The following is a 16,734-nucleotide window of genomic DNA, read 5'->3' as shown; positions in this document are numbered from 1 at the left end:
TTAGCAAAGATCAGGGCCTTGGATGAGTTGGAATTGACAGATTAGTCCAATGGAGGAGATTGGCGATGTAAAAAAGGTTGATTAGGAATGAAGCGACGGAGGGTCCAAAATTGAAATAATCAAATCAAATGATTACAAAAGTGAAATTGGACACAATATATGAAAAGAAAAGACGAGAACAAATGAAGCTTCAGACTTGTGATAGGGAATCAACGCTAATTTCCCTGAGCACTTTTCACTTGTGCCTTCATAGTTGTTAGATATGTAAAATTAAATTTTTATCTGAATGTTATTTATGATTTCCATAAACACCTTTAATAGTTAAAACACAATTTATTTTAATAATAACGTTGACCCGTTTAGCCTCCTAAGCTAATTGGAGGCCATCATAAATGGCCTGTAGCTTAACTTGTAGCACACTTTATCTTTAAATATTTCTTCCTAATCCTCACATCTATCTACCTTGCTTATCCTGTGCTATTACTATCGACCAAACAGTACTCAAATTTAGATTTCGAGCACCATCTATATTTAGTTTAAAGAACCAGTAGGCAGAGGAATCCATCTTTAATCCCTGATTCGACTCACATTATTCCCCCTGTAGTAACCTGCCCCTGCTTAATGGATCTTGCCTACCACCACGACGAATTGATCATACTAAATATGTTAAAATGGGCGCCTTGAAACACACATAAATTTCAGTCTCTCTAAATCTTCCAACAAATAATATCAAAAAGAGAAGAAATACAACATCAAATACAATTTTCAAGTTAGCAAACAACCAAACCTTCAACGAAGAAGAGAAGAATCGGGTTGAAATCCTCGATGGAATTAATTACTTCCACACTTCTTTTGCTTGACAACAATCTCTTAACATGTAGGGACAAGATTCTTCAACGCTTCCACAAATCTTATATGAAGAGTTTTCCGAGAAACTTTTTTTACAACTTTCCTTATTAGTAAAAATGCATTCCTTAAACATCAACTAAATAAGATGACGAACACGTTTGAGACATTTAAAGACCACTAATATAAAACATTTAAAAACCATAAATTTATTTTTTGATTTAATATATAATAACTAAATTATAAATTTATTGAGTAAAACAAACAAAATATAACCCCACTCATAATATAAAACATTCCTGATACTTTTACCAACTGATAAAAATATACTTCAATAAACAAACTAAAATGCGGAAAGGGAATCCGACTATCAATCTTTTCTTAAAGTTCTTTCAATATTTTATATTCTCGCCAACAATCTCTTCACCCAATAAAAGCTCCATGGCTAATTGCAGAGATATCGCCAGATATTGTTTTCTTATGCATACATCTTAGGATCTCAAATTGAATCATTGAAGACGAAGACCTATTAAATAAAATATACATTATATGGCAGACTACGAAAGCGACACCTTATCCTCTTGGTCCTTCATTGGAATAAAACCACTAGTTCATACAGACAATCCAGTCTGAAACCCCAAAAACCATGAATACAACACAAAAAAAGGACTTGCTACATCATCTTTTATTGTTTTTTATTATCTTTTCTGCTACTTCTTCTTCTTCTTACCTGGCCGTTGTTCATGGGGTTAATGAAGCAGTTGGTTATGGCTACAAACTGAAATCTGTTTCCATTGACCCGGAGCAAAAATGGTTGGCCGCCGATCTTGCTCTTATCCGCAACTCCTCTGTTTATGGACCTGATATTCAAAAACTCAATCTTTTCGTCAGGTAATTTTTCAACTGAGATGTTTTTTTTTTTATAACTTGAAAGATTTTCAAGCTCAATTCGTAGTGATTTAAAATTGCTGTGTGAAGCTTCGAGACAAGCGATCGTTTGAGAATCAGAGTTACAGATTCAGGGCATCAAAGATGGGAAATCCCACAAGAAATTATTCCTCGTCAATCCCAAAATCCTTTCAGCCTCGGCTCACCAGCAAACTACCAGACACGGAAGCTAAAGGAAACACGCTCGGTGTCGGACCCAACATCGGACCTCATTTTCACTCTCCAAAACACCACACCATTCGGGTTCACGGTGAAACGCCGATCCTCCGGCGACACCCTTTTCGACGCATCACCGGACCCATCGGACCCACGCACTTTCTTGGTGTTCAAGGAACAATACATCCAACTCTCCTCGGCGCTGCCTGAAAACAGGTCGTCTCTGTACGGACTCGGGGAGCACACGAAGAGATCGTTCAAGTTACAACACGACGACACGTTGACGTTATGGAATGCGGATTTAGCGAGTGCTAATCTTGACTTCAATCTTTATGGATCGCATCCCTTTTACATTGACGTAAGATCAGCATCTGGTAGTGGCAGAATTGCGGCAGGAACTAGCCATGGGGTATTGTTGTTTAATAGCAACGGAATGGACATAGTCTATGGAGCAAACCGGATAACTTACAAGGTCATTGGAGGTATTATAGACTTGTATGTTTTTGGCGGACCATTGCCCCACACCGTCGTGCAGCAGTATACTGAACTTATTGGCCGCCCTGCTCCCATGCCTTATTGGTCCTTCGGTAACTACCCAATTCTTTTCTATTTTTTAATTTTTATGATGATCGGAATATTAAAAACGGATTTTTATGAATAGCCTAAAAAAGTGAAATGAAAAACAAAAGAGTCCTTTTCTTTAGGATGAAACAACGTGAGCCAGGGACCTTTGTTGTTTCAGCCAAAATGAAATACAATAATCAGTCATGGCCAAAAAGTAAACAAGAATTTTTGTAGCCGGTCGCTCTAGGGAAACATAAATCGTCTCCTTTCTAGTTTTCTTCTTAGTCCTTACGTTACGTCGTAGGTTTGGTTTTTTTTAAGAATATATATGTTCTTTTTCTACTCTTGGAGAATAATTGAAATAATGACCATTGAACTTTGATCTATTATTTAAAGGTTTAGTAAGGTTGTAGTAATTAGTCTTAAAAATCATATTTATAATGATACGATATATGACTTTTTCTATAAGTAATATTTTCATATTAGACACATGTTCATATATGATTCTCTCAAATCTAAATAAACATTAGCTAGATATTGGCTTGTTGCTTTTGTTGAGATTAAAAATGAGGGATATATGTAATTTATAATTGATTCAAAATGCAAGGATCCAGCCTTGAAAAAAACCCATAAAAATCCATGCTTAGGAAAACTTCTCATAGCATTTAGATGCGAATAGTCAACAATAAGTGGTATCAAAAGCCTTTGTACAACACCATTCTTTTCCCTTCACCTCCATTATATGTTTTATTTATTTCTGTAAAGAAATAACTACCATATCATGTATGTTGATATCAACAATAACGTTGATTGCTAGACTTGGTGTCTATAACTTTGACTTATTGCATTAATCATCACCAATTTGGTCATTGCTTGTCAAAGGATTCCATCAGTGCCGATATGGTTACAAAAACGTTTCTGACCTCGAGGGTGTGGTTGCTGGCTACGCCAAAGCTAACATCCCTCTGGAAGTTATGTGGACGGACATCGATTACATGGATGGATTTAAGGACTTCACTCTTGACCCCGTCAACTTCCCGGAGGACAAGATGAAACAACTCGTCGATAAGCTTCATCGGAATGGTCAAAAATATGTGGTCATCATAGATCCCGGTAAATTAAGATACATGCATATATATATTGGTGGTGACAGAGACAACGGAAATAATAAAATAATGACCATTATGATTACAATGTTGACAGGTATCAGTGTAAACAGTTCATATGGAAGCTACATCAGAGGGATGCAAGCTGATCTATTCATAAAAAGAGATGGCATCCCTTATTTGGGTGAAGTTTGGCCTGGTCGAGTCTACTTTCCAGATTTTGTAAACCCTCAAACACAAACATATTGGGGTGGTGAGATCAAGTTGTTTCGAGACATTCTCCCTGTTGATGGTCTTTGGCTCGACATGAATGAGGTATCCAACTTCATAACATCCCCTCCAACGCCAAATTCAGCCTTGGATGATCCTCCTTACAAGATCAACAACCAGGGAATTCAACGACCCATTAATAACAAAACAGTTCCTGCAACTGCTCTGCATTTTGGTAACCTGACAGAATACGATGTTCATAACCTGTATGGTTTACTGGAATGCAAAGCAACTCATGCGGCATTGACCAATCTGACCGGCAAACGCCCATTTATACTTAGCAGATCAACGTTTGTAAGCTCTGGGAAATATACAGCACACTGGACTGGTGACAATGCAGCCACCTGGGAGGATTTGGCTTATACAATTCCATCCATTTTGAACTTCGGACTCTTTGGAATTCCAATGGTTGGCGCTGATATATGCGGCTTTTCCGGGGATACCACTGAAGAGCTGTGCAGGCGATGGATTCAAGTAAGTTCCTAAGTTTATCTTGTTTTTTAAAGGGTTGTATCTCATACCATTTAGGAGCATACTTCAAGAGAAAATGAAGAATTGCGCAACTGATTCATTATTTATTGGTGTACATTAATGCAGCTAGGGGCATTTTACCCTTTCGCTAGAGATCACTCGGAGCTTCATTCAATCCGGCAAGAGCTCTATATCTGGGATTCAGTGGCTGCCACAGCTAGGAAAGTGCTGGGCCTCCGGTACCGCCTGTTACCATACTTTTACACCCTAATGTACGAGGCACACACGAAAGGGACTCCCATTGCAAGGCCTCTGTTCTTCACATTCCCTCAAGATGTTCACACTTACGAAATCAATTCACAGTTTCTGGTAGGTAAAGGTATAATGGTTTCACCTGCATTACATCCGGGAGTAGTTTCAGTCGATGCTTATTTCCCGACAGGAAACTGGTTCGACCTCTTCAATTACTCCAACTCAGTGAGCGCAACATCCGGGAAATACTTCACACTCGCTGCACCACCTGATCATATAAACGTTCATGTCCGAGAAGGAAACATCATAGCCATGCAAGGAGAGGCAATGACGACGAAAGCCGCTCGGGAAACACCGTTCCAACTCCTGGTGGCCGTCAGCAACACTGAGAACATCACCGGGGAACTATTCTTGGACGACGGTGAGGCAGTGGAGATGGGAGAAGGTGGGGGAAAGTGGAGTTTTGTGAGATTTCATGGAGCAGATTCCGGTGATAGCGTATCTGTTAGATCGGAGGTTGAGAATGGAGAGTATGCTTTGAGTCAAAAATGGATGATAAATAAAGTGACATTCGTGGGGTTGGAAAAAAGGAGGAGGGTGAAGGGGTATGAGTTAAGCCCTGGAAACACAAGAATTTTGAATGAAAAGCCAATTTTGAAGCCAAAATTAGGCAAGGATGCCCAATTCCAAGTTGTGGAGATAACAAGACTGATGCTACCTGTCGGACAGGAGTTCAATTTGCAACTCAAAACTCCCCAAAGTTAGTTAGATTTTTAGTAAGAGCCACATCTATGGTGTCTCACTCACTCATTTTCCCTCGAAATCAGAATCAATAAAATAAGTTAATATCCGTGGCACCAATTTCTACTGCCAATTTCTTTTAGAATTCATAAAATGAATGGGGTCGGAGAAAAGCTCTCTCAATAGTTTTTTTTTTCATTTATAAAACTTAACCTTAATATTCAGTTTAAGGGGCATTAAGTTCTTTGCCACTCTACAGAGATCCATAATTTTTATTTCCATTTAAATTTTATTTAGAGTTGATAGGTAATTTTTGAAATATCCAAAAACTAATTTATCCAATATCTTAATTTACTTATTAGTTATTACCACATGCTTATTATTTCAATATCACTAATAGCGTTAGATTTAGATGTTAATATTTACTGGATTTAAATAACAAATGTGTTCTACTTATCAATTTTACACTGATAAACTAAGAGTGAGTTTGGATGGGTGGTGCGTTTACCTGCGGTTAGTGTAAACAGCGGAGGCGGTGACATTAGATACTGTAGCAATATTGTAACGTGAGACAAAAAGTAAGCTAAACGCACCGCACCGCACCCAATCGCTCATCCAAACCCACCCTAAATTTTTATGGTTGAACCTGATTCCCCAACCACAATTCAATTGGTTTTGACATTCATTTATATGATCATATCGAAGATTAATTTGTATATTAAATATGAATGATTAATAAATTGTTCAATTTTTTTCATAAATTACCCTATTTGCTGAGAAAAAAATTACTAATAAATACCCTAAAAAATCACTAATAATTCAAAGGGAAAATAAAACAATGAAACTAAAAAAAAATTAAAAATGCTAAATATTAAAAGGTAAAAAGGATAATAATCAAAGCAAACAACCTCCTAATTTAATAACAAAAAGAAGTATTAAGAATCCCACCCAGTAATAATAAATTATTTTGAAAAAATACTAATCATATCAATAGAATCCAATGAGAAAAAGGTAGAATTACGCATAAGCACAAGATCTTAATTATGTCCATATATATACACATATATAACATATATGTAAACATATCCGCACATAGTATATATGTGCATGGTCGATGCATGCATGCATGAGATGCTTATGAGACATGATGATGAGATCCGAGAAATGAATTAATGTGAAGACAGGCAAATATGAATAGCTTAGCCTACATTGGTTAGCCGGAGAAGCTGTTTTTTCTTGGACCCTGAACTGGGCTCACGTTTCACTTTGACCAAATGGCTCAAAACTTTAGCATACCGACTCATCATTCCTTTCACTCCTCCATTGCCGTAGTGTTGCTGCTTCTTCACCAACTGCAAACGTTGCTCTTCTTCTTCCGAGAAACGACGACCCAGAGAAGAAGTACTTGCCGTTTCATCGCCATTGATGAGTTGCTTCAAGCTTTTACGATCCTCGTTTTCTGATTCTTTTTCTTCTTCTTGTTCGTCGTCACGTTTCCTAGGCTCAGAGATGGAGGAACCAGCAAATGTTGAATTTGAATGATTAAGATCCTCATTAGCAATAGCATTAGCCTTCCTCGTTCTCTTGGACATTGTAATGTCGTAACGGGGCTTGCTTTGATTGCACTCGCTCCCCATTATTTATCTCCCACGCCAACTGCAACAAATGGCATAGATTGAATGCCAACTGTGATGGATTTAATTAAATTTAAAGGTAAGAGGGGTTTGTTTTGTTTGCTTAGCCAGCAATTATTATACGAAATCTCATCCCCCGTATTATATAACTTTTAACACATATGGTACGTAGTACAATCTACATATTTATGTCAATGTGTTATTTTTTAGGGTAAAGCCACTTGACTATCAGAAAGTTTTCATGTTCATCACTTAGCTAAAAAAAATTATAATTTTGTTACTAATGTTTTTGATTTTTTTTTGTCACTCAATCCTTAAGTGGTTAAGGTAACAATTTTTTAATTGGTACAATAATAATTTTAATTCTCAATTTTTATATTTTTATATCAATTTCATCTAAAAGAAAAATATTCAGAATATAATTTGGGTTTTGAAAAATAATTTAAATGAAATGAAATTTTGAATTAAGTTTAAAAAATAAAATTTTGCTAAAAAAATGACATCAAAGTCAATTTTACAAGTCTATGTAATATTAGCTCTGGAAGAAGTTCTTCAACGACATGGAACTCGACTTGATGATATTATTAATTTGGTTATGTTTTGTTTTTAGTTTGATATTGAATTCTATTAAATGATTATTTTCATTCTTATTTCTCAATATTGAACAATCTTTGAGTGTTATTGCAACAAAAACTTGTTTTTTCTTGTATAAACATTAGTTTTTAATCATATTTAAGTTTGTATGGGATGAATATTATGTTATGGATAGAAATTGATATATATTTTTTATCCATTTCCATGGTTTTATGGCAATGCTGAAGATTTGTTGTTGCAATAACATGAATTTTTTATAGAATTTTTTAAATTTTTAAATAATTTTGAGCTTTTTTTCATAATTAGGGTTAAATTAACAAAAACATATAAAGGTTAAAGACTAAAATTATTATTATACTAACTAAAAAAATGTCACCGTTAATCACTTAACAATTGGGTGACTAAAAAAATAATCTTGAATACATTAGTGATCAAATTATAGCTTTTTTATTTAAATAATCAAAACAAAAACTTGCACATATTTAAAAGAATAATAGCATAATTTACCCAATTTTAGTATATTTCTTTTTTCGTATAAATTAGAACCAATGATTAAAGATGAAATGTCTCTCTCCCTCTGTGTCCAACTAAAAGACTAAACCATCCCCTGTGTAGAAGGAGCTGGTAAAATGCAGCATAGCAGAGGGTGAAATATTACCAACCAAACTAGAAGAATTTCCCTTTTTCTTTGTCTTTCCCTCTTTTAAAACACTGCACTGCCTCACTGCTTTTACCAAACTTCAAAGGGCGTGAAAAACAGCATAAGTTTCAAATAAAATTTTGATTCGTATTGAGTATTGATATAAATAAAAACTCTTAGCTAAGAGTTGATTAACATAAATATTAGAGATTTATTTGGTTGATATCTTACTGGGATGTATACTCTTATGCTAAAGTAAACAGGTTTTGTTTTAGTTAATTTTTACTTTTAAAACAATTAGATGCTGACAAAATTATCAAAGATTGTGATTCCTTATTTCTGTTCAAGAGCGTATGAATAGTTCCGTGATTTTGGCTAAACGATTGTTGAATCCTTGCGTTGGAATAAATGGAATAAAACAGATTTTTATTGGTACGATCTGACCTATTATCAGAAATCAATTCTGAACCTGACGGATCATTTCTTTTTCTGATATAAAAAATATGAGATTTCACTAAGTCTGATTCTTAGGAAATCTCGAATCAGACCATTTGTCCTTACTTCAACAAAGGAAGCACAGACCTCTTCGGCGAAAGAACTTTTGTTGTCTTGGTCCCAACTCAACACTAAACAAGTCCGAACTAGTTGAATACTTGTGTCAGAAATTCTCCGAGTCGGTTTGCCATTTCCATAAAGGATATAATTGACAGCTCGAAGTTGCATATTATCTTTTTCCTGAAATGGATCCTGGGGGAAGAGTGTTGCTAAATTTAGACCGTCCGGTATTTCATATGGGGTTACAGGTCGAACCAAAACAAAATACTTTTTCTTGGTAGGTGTGATCCGTTGGACATAATCGATTGAGAATTAATCTACTTTTGATGGATAAAATTAATAAGAAAGGGCATGAAAATGATTAAAATAAAAATGTACCCACCACCAAACCCCAACAAAAGCGAAAAAGAAATTTCATTTTCTGCTAACTGCTCCCTTTCATCTTCCAAACACGGGTTTTGTTCCAATTCGTAATTTAATCTTCCAAACCATTTCAATCCTAACTATGATCTATGCCTAAAATGAAAAACTAAAATCAAAATCCCAACTCTATACAAACGGTGGTTAAATGTCCATTTCAAATTCCAAACACATCTATATAAGCACCCTCCAAAATTTATTTGAGATTTATGAATGGTTAGATAAAAAAATGTTAAACATTTAAGACCTCAACTTGGTTTGCCTTTTTTTTCAATTTTATAAATAGATAGTTTTTTTTTATATTTCATGTAATTTTTTAATATAATTTTCAAATATTATATAATTTTATATCATATGAAAATTAACTATATAATACAATAATATAAATATAGAAAATGTTAAATTATTTATGTTTAAAAGTTAAATAAAGGTATACTTATAAATATTACAAAGGCTTTGGATTATTAAATAATCAGGTTTGAATCTCTTTATATGTAATTGTAGTGTGTTGGTCTCTAATCCCACTATATACATATACTACGTGTGTGTTTTATCTGATTTTTAATTTGATGCAAATTATGTGGTTAATGGAGTGTTGGTCAAGAATTTTGCTTAAGAGTTCGGGTATAGTTATGCTTTCATCTTTCCATGCTTGGAGGGATGTTGCCGAACTTGTTATATGCCCTATGAATGTTATCCTTAGAAATTATAGATTACATCTTTATTTCCAATTTTCATCTAACCATGTTAAAAAACTAAACATGATTTTATAAGCTGCATTGTTTGAATGATCAAGGCAATATGATGTTGCCATTCTCAATTGGGCGAATCGCACAAAGATGAAATATTAATGTCATTTGGGTCCAAGGGGATGCAGAACATTTGCTTTTGGGAAAACCATGGCAGTTCGAGTAAAAAGGTTATGCATGATGGATTCAAGAATACTTGTGCCTTACCTAAGAAGGGGGTATCAAAATTGTTTTAGCTCCTCTTACCTTGCAACAAATGCTAAGTGATTAGTTGGGTTATAAAGAAGGAAAATAAAATTTGATGTTTATTTTCATACATTTCAAATCTAAATCCAGTTTAGTCCATAAAATCTGGAGTCAGCTTTCGTTTAGGACACATTGATATGAGATATCACAACACCTAATCATTTGATCTGCCGATGCCATAATAAATGAATTTATTTAAGGTGTGAAATGCAGTTCCATCTGTGATTTGTTCCTGAAGCTAATCATTTGAAGGAAAAAGAGAACAAGTTGAGCAATGCGGTCTAGTGGGGAAGTTAGATGAAAGCATACCTGCAGCCTGATAGAGAAGGTAAAAATTGGACCATCCCTATGCAGGCACCCATGGTGATTGTTCTGATTAACATCAAAGTTTGTTAGGAAAAGATAATTGCTGGGACATAACTTCTCTTCTAACTTGGTCTCTTCTTATCTTTCCGGTTGTTGTTAGTGGAAATTGGGTCTTCCATAAAATAAATATCTTTGGTATTTTAAACCTGAAAAGAGTACGAAATAAATAGTGAACAAACCATATTCACCCACTGCCAATGTTATCCTTACTATTTATTTTGCTAAAGTATCAGCAGACTGTATGTGGCTATGGAGTATGATCTTTAGAAGGCAAACTAAGTATACTCATGTCTGACACACACATACATTCGACACTCAAAATCAACTTTAAATATGCACTTTTAAACTATCTTATGGAGTTAAAAGTTTAGTAGAGCATACCCAGTTAAATTCTTTTCTCTACAATGAAGTCGAAGAATTGTACTAGACAGGAATAGCTCGTTGCTTTGAACTGAGTATTTAAAACTGTCATCAGACCACTGCCAATTCTCTCTTAATCGAATACAGGAAACAACCAACTCTGTTAGGCGAGGGTCTGGAATTCCTACAACAACGGAGGAAAGAACCCCTGGATGTTGTATTAGCACTGCCTCTACCTATACGATCAAAGAAATGAATAAGTGACTGGCCAGTAAACGATAAGAATCCATATTGATGCTTACCTCTTCAGGGTATATATTTTCTCCTCCGCTTTTGATTCGACCGTTGGTTCTCCCAACAAGCCACAAGTTTCCATGGTCATCAATGAACCCGATGTCACCCGTGTCTAGCCAAGTTTCTTCTACAGAATTTGATGCCTTTTCTGGAATTTGATCCCAGTATCTTAGCATTACATGCGGACCTCTGGTGAGAATTCTTCCGACATTATAAGAGCCATCAACACATATCTTTATTTCAACATGTGGAGCAGGCTTGCCAACACAAACCCCTCGTGCCTTGACCGGACTTGAACTAGTTATGGCTAACATCTGAAGTGATGTACCAGATGCCTCGAGCATTGGCTCGAAGAGGGTCGTGAAGGTTAGAGAAGAACATGTCTCCGTCATCCCTTAGCAAATTTAGAATGTGTACCAGAAACGTAAGGAATATCCAAACTATTAGCTACTAAAATATGTATATTCATCTAAATTATGACTGTGCGAACTTTGAACAACCACAAACTGACCTACAATTTCTAGCTTGTGTGGTTTCACACAGCAGCTCAATAAGGTGAATTTCTACTTAGCAAATTCACATATGACAGTGCTTGAACTGGTAAATTAGCTTCCTATAATACTCTACAAAAGCTTATATGTACCTTATCCTGAAGAATCTAGTTCACATTCCTAAATCAAAGTTGGCTCAAGTTAAGGGTAACCTAATGAAAGTTGTAAAGGATGATGAGATAATCAAATCTAAACTCTTCTAAGAGGTTTCATCTTGATGTCCTATTCTGGTTTAGAAGAAATAAATAAATAAATAAAAACATCTAGATTGAACTAAAAATTTAGGGCTAGAATCTATTATGTATTATGTAATACATGAACAAGCAAAAATGAATAAATTAAACTAACCATAAGCTGAAAGAAGTTTTGCTCTGGGGAATAATCTGGTTGCATCTTTAATAAGGTTGTCCGATAGGCCTCCTCCTCCATTTAATATCTTCTTCACACTGTCACATCCCTTCTGAATTCGCTTCAGCCTTGAATATTACATGAACAACCAGATCAAACAACCATATGATACAACTTAAGTATCATCAACATTAAGTAGATCAAAAGTTATATATTTGAGGGATGGAGTTAGCATGAAGCATTCACAAGGAAAATGCAGATGTATTTAAATAGGACATTATCCATGGGAAAACTAAATAGAGAAGAGAGGCTACAGAAGCTCCCCATGAAAACCTAGGGCATCAATGTAAAATGAGTAACTCACGCAACATAAGTATGATGAATAACTTTACGTAGCCAGTTCCTTCATAAAACTTTCAAACTTATTTTTGAGGAATAAATGAAGATAATCAAAGTCTTAAAGAGCTCACTAACCAAAATCATCTATATTTACCTGACTGATGAGATTAGATCAGCCATCATTGCTGGGACAGTAATAAGAGAAGTCACATGGTGTTGTTCTATGGCTTCAAGGGCTAGTGTAGCTTCAAACTTCGGTATGAAGGCATGGCAAGCTCCTACCATTAGCATGGCCATGGCTGAGGACAAACCACCAATGTGGCACAAGGGAGCAGTATGTAAATAAACCTGGAAATAACCAGAAAGTAAAGAATTGAAAGGTTAGTGGGACCAAAAGGAAAAGACAAACCAAAAAATTTACGATGCACTGTTCCTTGAGCTGTATGATTCTATGTTACTGCCGACTTGTCATTTTTCTTTAAGTAACCATGTCTGGTAATCATGCCTGACACATAACTATGAGAATATGACCTTCAAAAATCCTTTGAATGTATGAAAAACTTAAAAAATCTTACAATACTCATGTCAGACACATACATGTATCTGATGCACACCTGAGTCTGAGTAACATAGGTATGATTCTATCCATACTAATCACGTAACTCGACTTTGGAACAACAATGAATATACATATTTCTAGAAGAAAGGCATACATCATCCTCACTGTAACCAACAATTGCAACTTTTGCCAGGGATTGTACAATTAAAGCTGTATGGCTTATGACAACTCCCTTTGGCCTCCCAGTAGTTCCTATATATAGCCAAGGAAAATGAAAACCAAGCACTAAGATAGTTTGCACATTTAAGGATATTTGACGGAATAAAAAGCAAAACTTAACACTTAAGTTTATAATTAAGATGCAAATTTCATTTTCCTCTTTGCTTTGATTCATGACAAATAATGAAGAGATAAAAAAAAAGTGAAAAGGGGAAATATGGAGAGCAAAAATACAAAACATTACTTAAAAGCTATAGATGATTTCTCAATTAAAAATAAAGATTAATATTCTCAAGCAAGAAATGATGTGCATCATGCATTACAGTAACACCACCACATTTTCTCCAATATTCAGGAACCAAATTAGCAAATAAAAGATATCTAGCAAGCCAGTAGGATCCTGTCCTCCCCATATATTATCAGCAGGAAGCATTAAAATCTGAGAAGTTGTACTACGCATTTTGTAAAAACTAATTAGATTTTTTATGATGTTACCTCTATCTGTCTTTTGTTGTGACTCAAATTTACAGGCTTTTCATGGCACATCATTCTAATTTTATAGTTCATCATTGATATTTGGCCACCAGATTATATGTGTTTATAAAGGGAAGAAAAGGGTCATCACGTTATGTGCAGCACCTATAGAGTCCCAAGTTTGAGAAACATGTGAGAAGATCAAATTTTCAAAGTAGCCAGAATCTTGCTTTTATGACATAATTAGTGTGGACAAAGACCTAATAGTATGCACTCCTTAATGATGCAAAAAGAAGCAGAGTAGAACTCCTACAGGTGAGATTTGAGGCAATGATTAATCAAATTATATGCAACAATAGATAACCTTGGGATTTTTCTAGTAGCAGGTAGAAGAGAAATTTTATAATTGGAAAAAGGAAAAAGCATAGATTAAAGGGAAGTAAGTTTCTTCTCCTCCCTTCACCTGCCCTTCTTTTTTGGTGTTTCCACTGGCTGGTAACATTCCAACTTGAGTTACATATTATTACCCATAAATAAAGTTCTAAGAGGATAACATTCCAACTTGAGTTACAATCATATTACCCATAAGTAAAGTTCTAAGAGAAGGATAACATTCCAACTTGAGTTACAATCATATTACACATAAGTAAAGTTGTAAGAGAAGGATAACATTCTAACTTGAGTTACAATCATATTACCCATAAGTAAAGTTCTAAGAGAAGTTATGCATAAAACACATACCTGACGTGAAGCATATTATAACGGCACCCTCTGGCGCAAATGAATAATTCATAGATCCATTTATTACAGATTGCTCCACAAGCATTTCCGCAGTTAACACTAGAAAATTGAGGACAAAGCTATCATGGCATTTGATATATCATATATCCTAAATGTGACTCCATTGTATGTGACATTTAGATGTGAAAACAAGATACATACTGTTGTATTTGTTTATAATGTCCAAGGAAGGGGAGCTTAGTGAGACATGCCACCTTAAAGATGGTATAGCATCTCCCTGGGCTGCAGAATGCCAATAGTAACAGCTCTCATCTGTCACCAACATTTTTGGTCTTATGGTTACCATTGCCATTCTTGCCTCTTCAAAGCTCTATATTTAGGAAAAAGCAATGCAGTGCAAGAAATAAGACAATATTTCATAGAAGACAATATCTCTTGCTCTATATTTTACATTCCTTTCCTATGAAGAAGTTTATGACAAGAAAGGTTATAACAGCAACCTTGGAATGATAAATTTATGTGACCTGGTTTAAGAACCAATCCCGAATTGGACATATCAAAATATGAAACAAACGAATCACAATAATCACAATTCCAAGAGAAACTCGAGCCCAATGTGGCAGCAATTTTAGTTAATAGTTAAGAACTAAGATCCCAAAGAAACTCGGTTTAGAACAAAATACTTTTCCCTCTTGCTCAAATAAATTAAATAAACACTCAATAAGAGCGACTGGTAAAAGAAACTGAGATACTAACCCATCGATAATTCAAAGGAGCAACGATGCCTCCAATAAATGCAACAGCTAGTATCCACTCTAGATACCAATCACTGAAACAGCAAAAATTTAAATATCAGAATGAAACTTGGCTAGAATTTCTAGTTATTTAGTCAAATGAATTTATAAATAGCAATTTAACGTTAAAATCCAAACACAAATATAATTTTGCCGCCTAAACATGTTTTTCAGCATAACGAGCTCCTAACCCGAAGATCATATATTATAATAAAATAAGTTATTGTCAACTGAATCTTTGGTTTACATCATTGCTATATAAACAATTTAAAACTTAAAAAACATGAATTGGAATGCCCTTAAGCACTCACTTTAAGGATTGAAGGAGTAGTTTAAATATGGTATAAAAAATAATATATCCATTAAAAATTTATTATTTATATTAGTTATTACTCAATACATAAATGTTTTCTGTATCATCTAATACAAAAATTATATTTAATTAGCATTTTCAAATTCTACACAAAAATTATATTTAATTAGCATTTTCAAATTCTAAGTTTAAATGGTTTTCTTTCGTTCATAATTTTATTTATTTTTTATAAGTACTTTAAAATAAATTAAAAAAATAAAAATAAAATCATCACCACCGCATAGAATAATCTGCATGCTTTTCTTTGTTTGACTGATGGAATAATTTGCATGCATAAACATAATAAACAATATCTAATTTATAAACTTCGAAAAGTACCAATTAATTAAACGAATCAATGGAAATAATGTAAAATTTGTCGCCTTAGAATTACGCATTACAGTTTACTTTTTATGCTAATGTCATTCGATGCTTCATTATGAAAACAATAAATAGCATTCCAAACCTAACACGGTGAACGAAAGAATAAGACTGTGTTTGGCAGAAAAGAAAATTTTCCGGACAGTTTCCGTTATTTCCCGTGTTAAGAAAATGAAAGAAAAAGGACACTTGATGTTTGAACTTGAAAATTGTTGGAAAGGACCTGTTGAAAGCAGAGATTGCAACGACATCGCCGTTTCGGAGGCCAAGTTGGAGCAGGCCACGAGACAGACTTAGGACGCTATCGACCAACTGCTGGCCGGTTTTCTGGCGAGCCCCGTTGATGGTAACGAGGGAGTTGCGTTTTTGGGTGGCCAAGCGGCTAAAGCACTGGCAAATATGGGCCTCTGACAAAATCCCCATTTCAACAGAGAATTCACTTTCTGCTGAAATTGAATGAAGCTGTTTGCGAAAGTTGAATAATAAACAAGGAGAACGTTGAAAGCGCGGCTTATCTTATAAAATTGGATAAAGTGAATAGTTTCTGCCCGTGATGCTTTGGCATTTCACGGACTCATTTTATTGGTCGTTAATGATTGCCCCAGAAGTCCTTTTTTAATATTTACAATATCTTATAGAAGATATTAACCGAGTTAAATTTTTTGACTTCACATTTTCTTAAAAAAAAAAAACCAAGAGTCTTTGTTAAACTAAGTATATTTTCTAAAAAGTAATTTAACAAAAAAATATTTCTATATCATAAA

At 34.6% G+C, this 16,734-nt stretch overlaps 3 protein-coding genes across 4 annotated transcripts; 1 reads left to right on the top strand and 2 right to left on the bottom strand.

Annotated features, from left to right (window-relative positions):
* The first annotated feature begins 1,168 nt into the window (after positions 1-1,168).
* On the top strand, positions 1,169-5,474 carry LOC107906321 (alpha-glucosidase). The gene is made up of 5 exons (XM_016833285.2): positions 1,169-1,737; positions 1,825-2,537; positions 3,397-3,627; positions 3,718-4,364; positions 4,488-5,474. The coding sequence occupies exons 1-5, from the start codon at positions 1,493-1,495 to the stop codon at positions 5,376-5,378; spliced, it is 2,727 nt and encodes a 908-aa protein (XP_016688774.2). The 5' UTR covers positions 1,169-1,492; the 3' UTR covers positions 5,379-5,474.
* Positions 5,475-6,287: 813 nt separating this feature from the next.
* LOC107906320 (uncharacterized) lies at positions 6,288-7,095 on the bottom strand. Its single transcript, XM_016833284.2, has one exon. It carries the CDS (start codon positions 6,989-6,991, stop codon positions 6,554-6,556), a length of 438 nt encoding a protein of 145 aa, XP_016688773.1. The 5' UTR covers positions 6,992-7,095; the 3' UTR covers positions 6,288-6,553.
* A 3,143-nt stretch (positions 7,096-10,238) lies between these two features.
* LOC107906319 (2-succinylbenzoate--CoA ligase, chloroplastic/peroxisomal) lies at positions 10,239-16,515 on the bottom strand. 2 transcript variants are annotated; one of them, XM_016833283.2, is made up of 10 exons: positions 16,194-16,515; positions 15,200-15,272; positions 14,645-14,813; positions 14,444-14,542; positions 13,164-13,261; positions 12,605-12,798; positions 12,112-12,239; positions 11,221-11,606; positions 10,940-11,154; positions 10,239-10,704 (listed from the first exon to the last, which is right to left on the bottom strand). In XM_016833283.2, exons 1-10 carry the CDS (start codon positions 16,391-16,393, stop codon positions 10,575-10,577), a joined length of 1,692 nt encoding a protein of 563 aa, XP_016688772.1. In that variant the 5' UTR covers positions 16,394-16,515; the 3' UTR covers positions 10,239-10,574. The 2 variants fall into 2 exon arrangements, 1 of the variants encoding a protein (XP_016688772.1); XR_005913861.1 differs by having other exon boundaries at positions 10,367-10,704; positions 10,940-11,102.
* Between the last annotated feature and the right edge of the window lie 219 nt (positions 16,516-16,734).

This window comes from Gossypium hirsutum, chromosome D05 (genome assembly GCF_007990345.1).
Source record: "Gossypium hirsutum isolate 1008001.06 chromosome D05, Gossypium_hirsutum_v2.1, whole genome shotgun sequence".
In the NCBI taxonomy this organism is placed as follows: domain Eukaryota; kingdom Viridiplantae; phylum Streptophyta; class Magnoliopsida; order Malvales; family Malvaceae; genus Gossypium; species Gossypium hirsutum.
The sequence above is the reverse complement of the archived record's forward strand: the minus strand, read 5'-3'. Positions and strand labels throughout refer to the sequence as shown.

Coding starts and splice junctions, on each gene's coding strand:
- LOC107906321 (XM_016833285.2), top strand. CDS start 1,493: ATGAATACAACACAAAAAAAGGACTTGCTACATCATCTTTTATTGTTT. Junction 2,538..3,396: donor CATGCCTTATTGGTCCTTCG/GTAACTACCCAA, acceptor TGCTTGTCAAAG/GATTCCATCAGTGCCGATAT. Junction 3,628..3,717: donor TGTGGTCATCATAGATCCCG/GTAAATTAAGAT, acceptor CAATGTTGACAG/GTATCAGTGTAAACAGTTCA.
- LOC107906319 (XM_016833283.2), bottom strand. CDS start 16,393: ATGGGGATTTTGTCAGAGGCCCATATTTGCCAGTGCTTTAGCCGCTTG. Junction 12,799..13,163: donor TTGGTTACAGTGAGGATGAT/GTATGCCTTTCT, acceptor GGTTATTTCCAG/GTTTATTTACATACTGCTCC. Junction 11,155..11,220: donor AAAATATATACCCTGAAGAG/GTAAGCATCAAT, acceptor TTGATCGTATAG/GTAGAGGCAGTGCTAATACA.
- LOC107906320 (XM_016833284.2), bottom strand. CDS start 6,991: ATGGGGAGCGAGTGCAATCAAAGCAAGCCCCGTTACGACATTACAATG.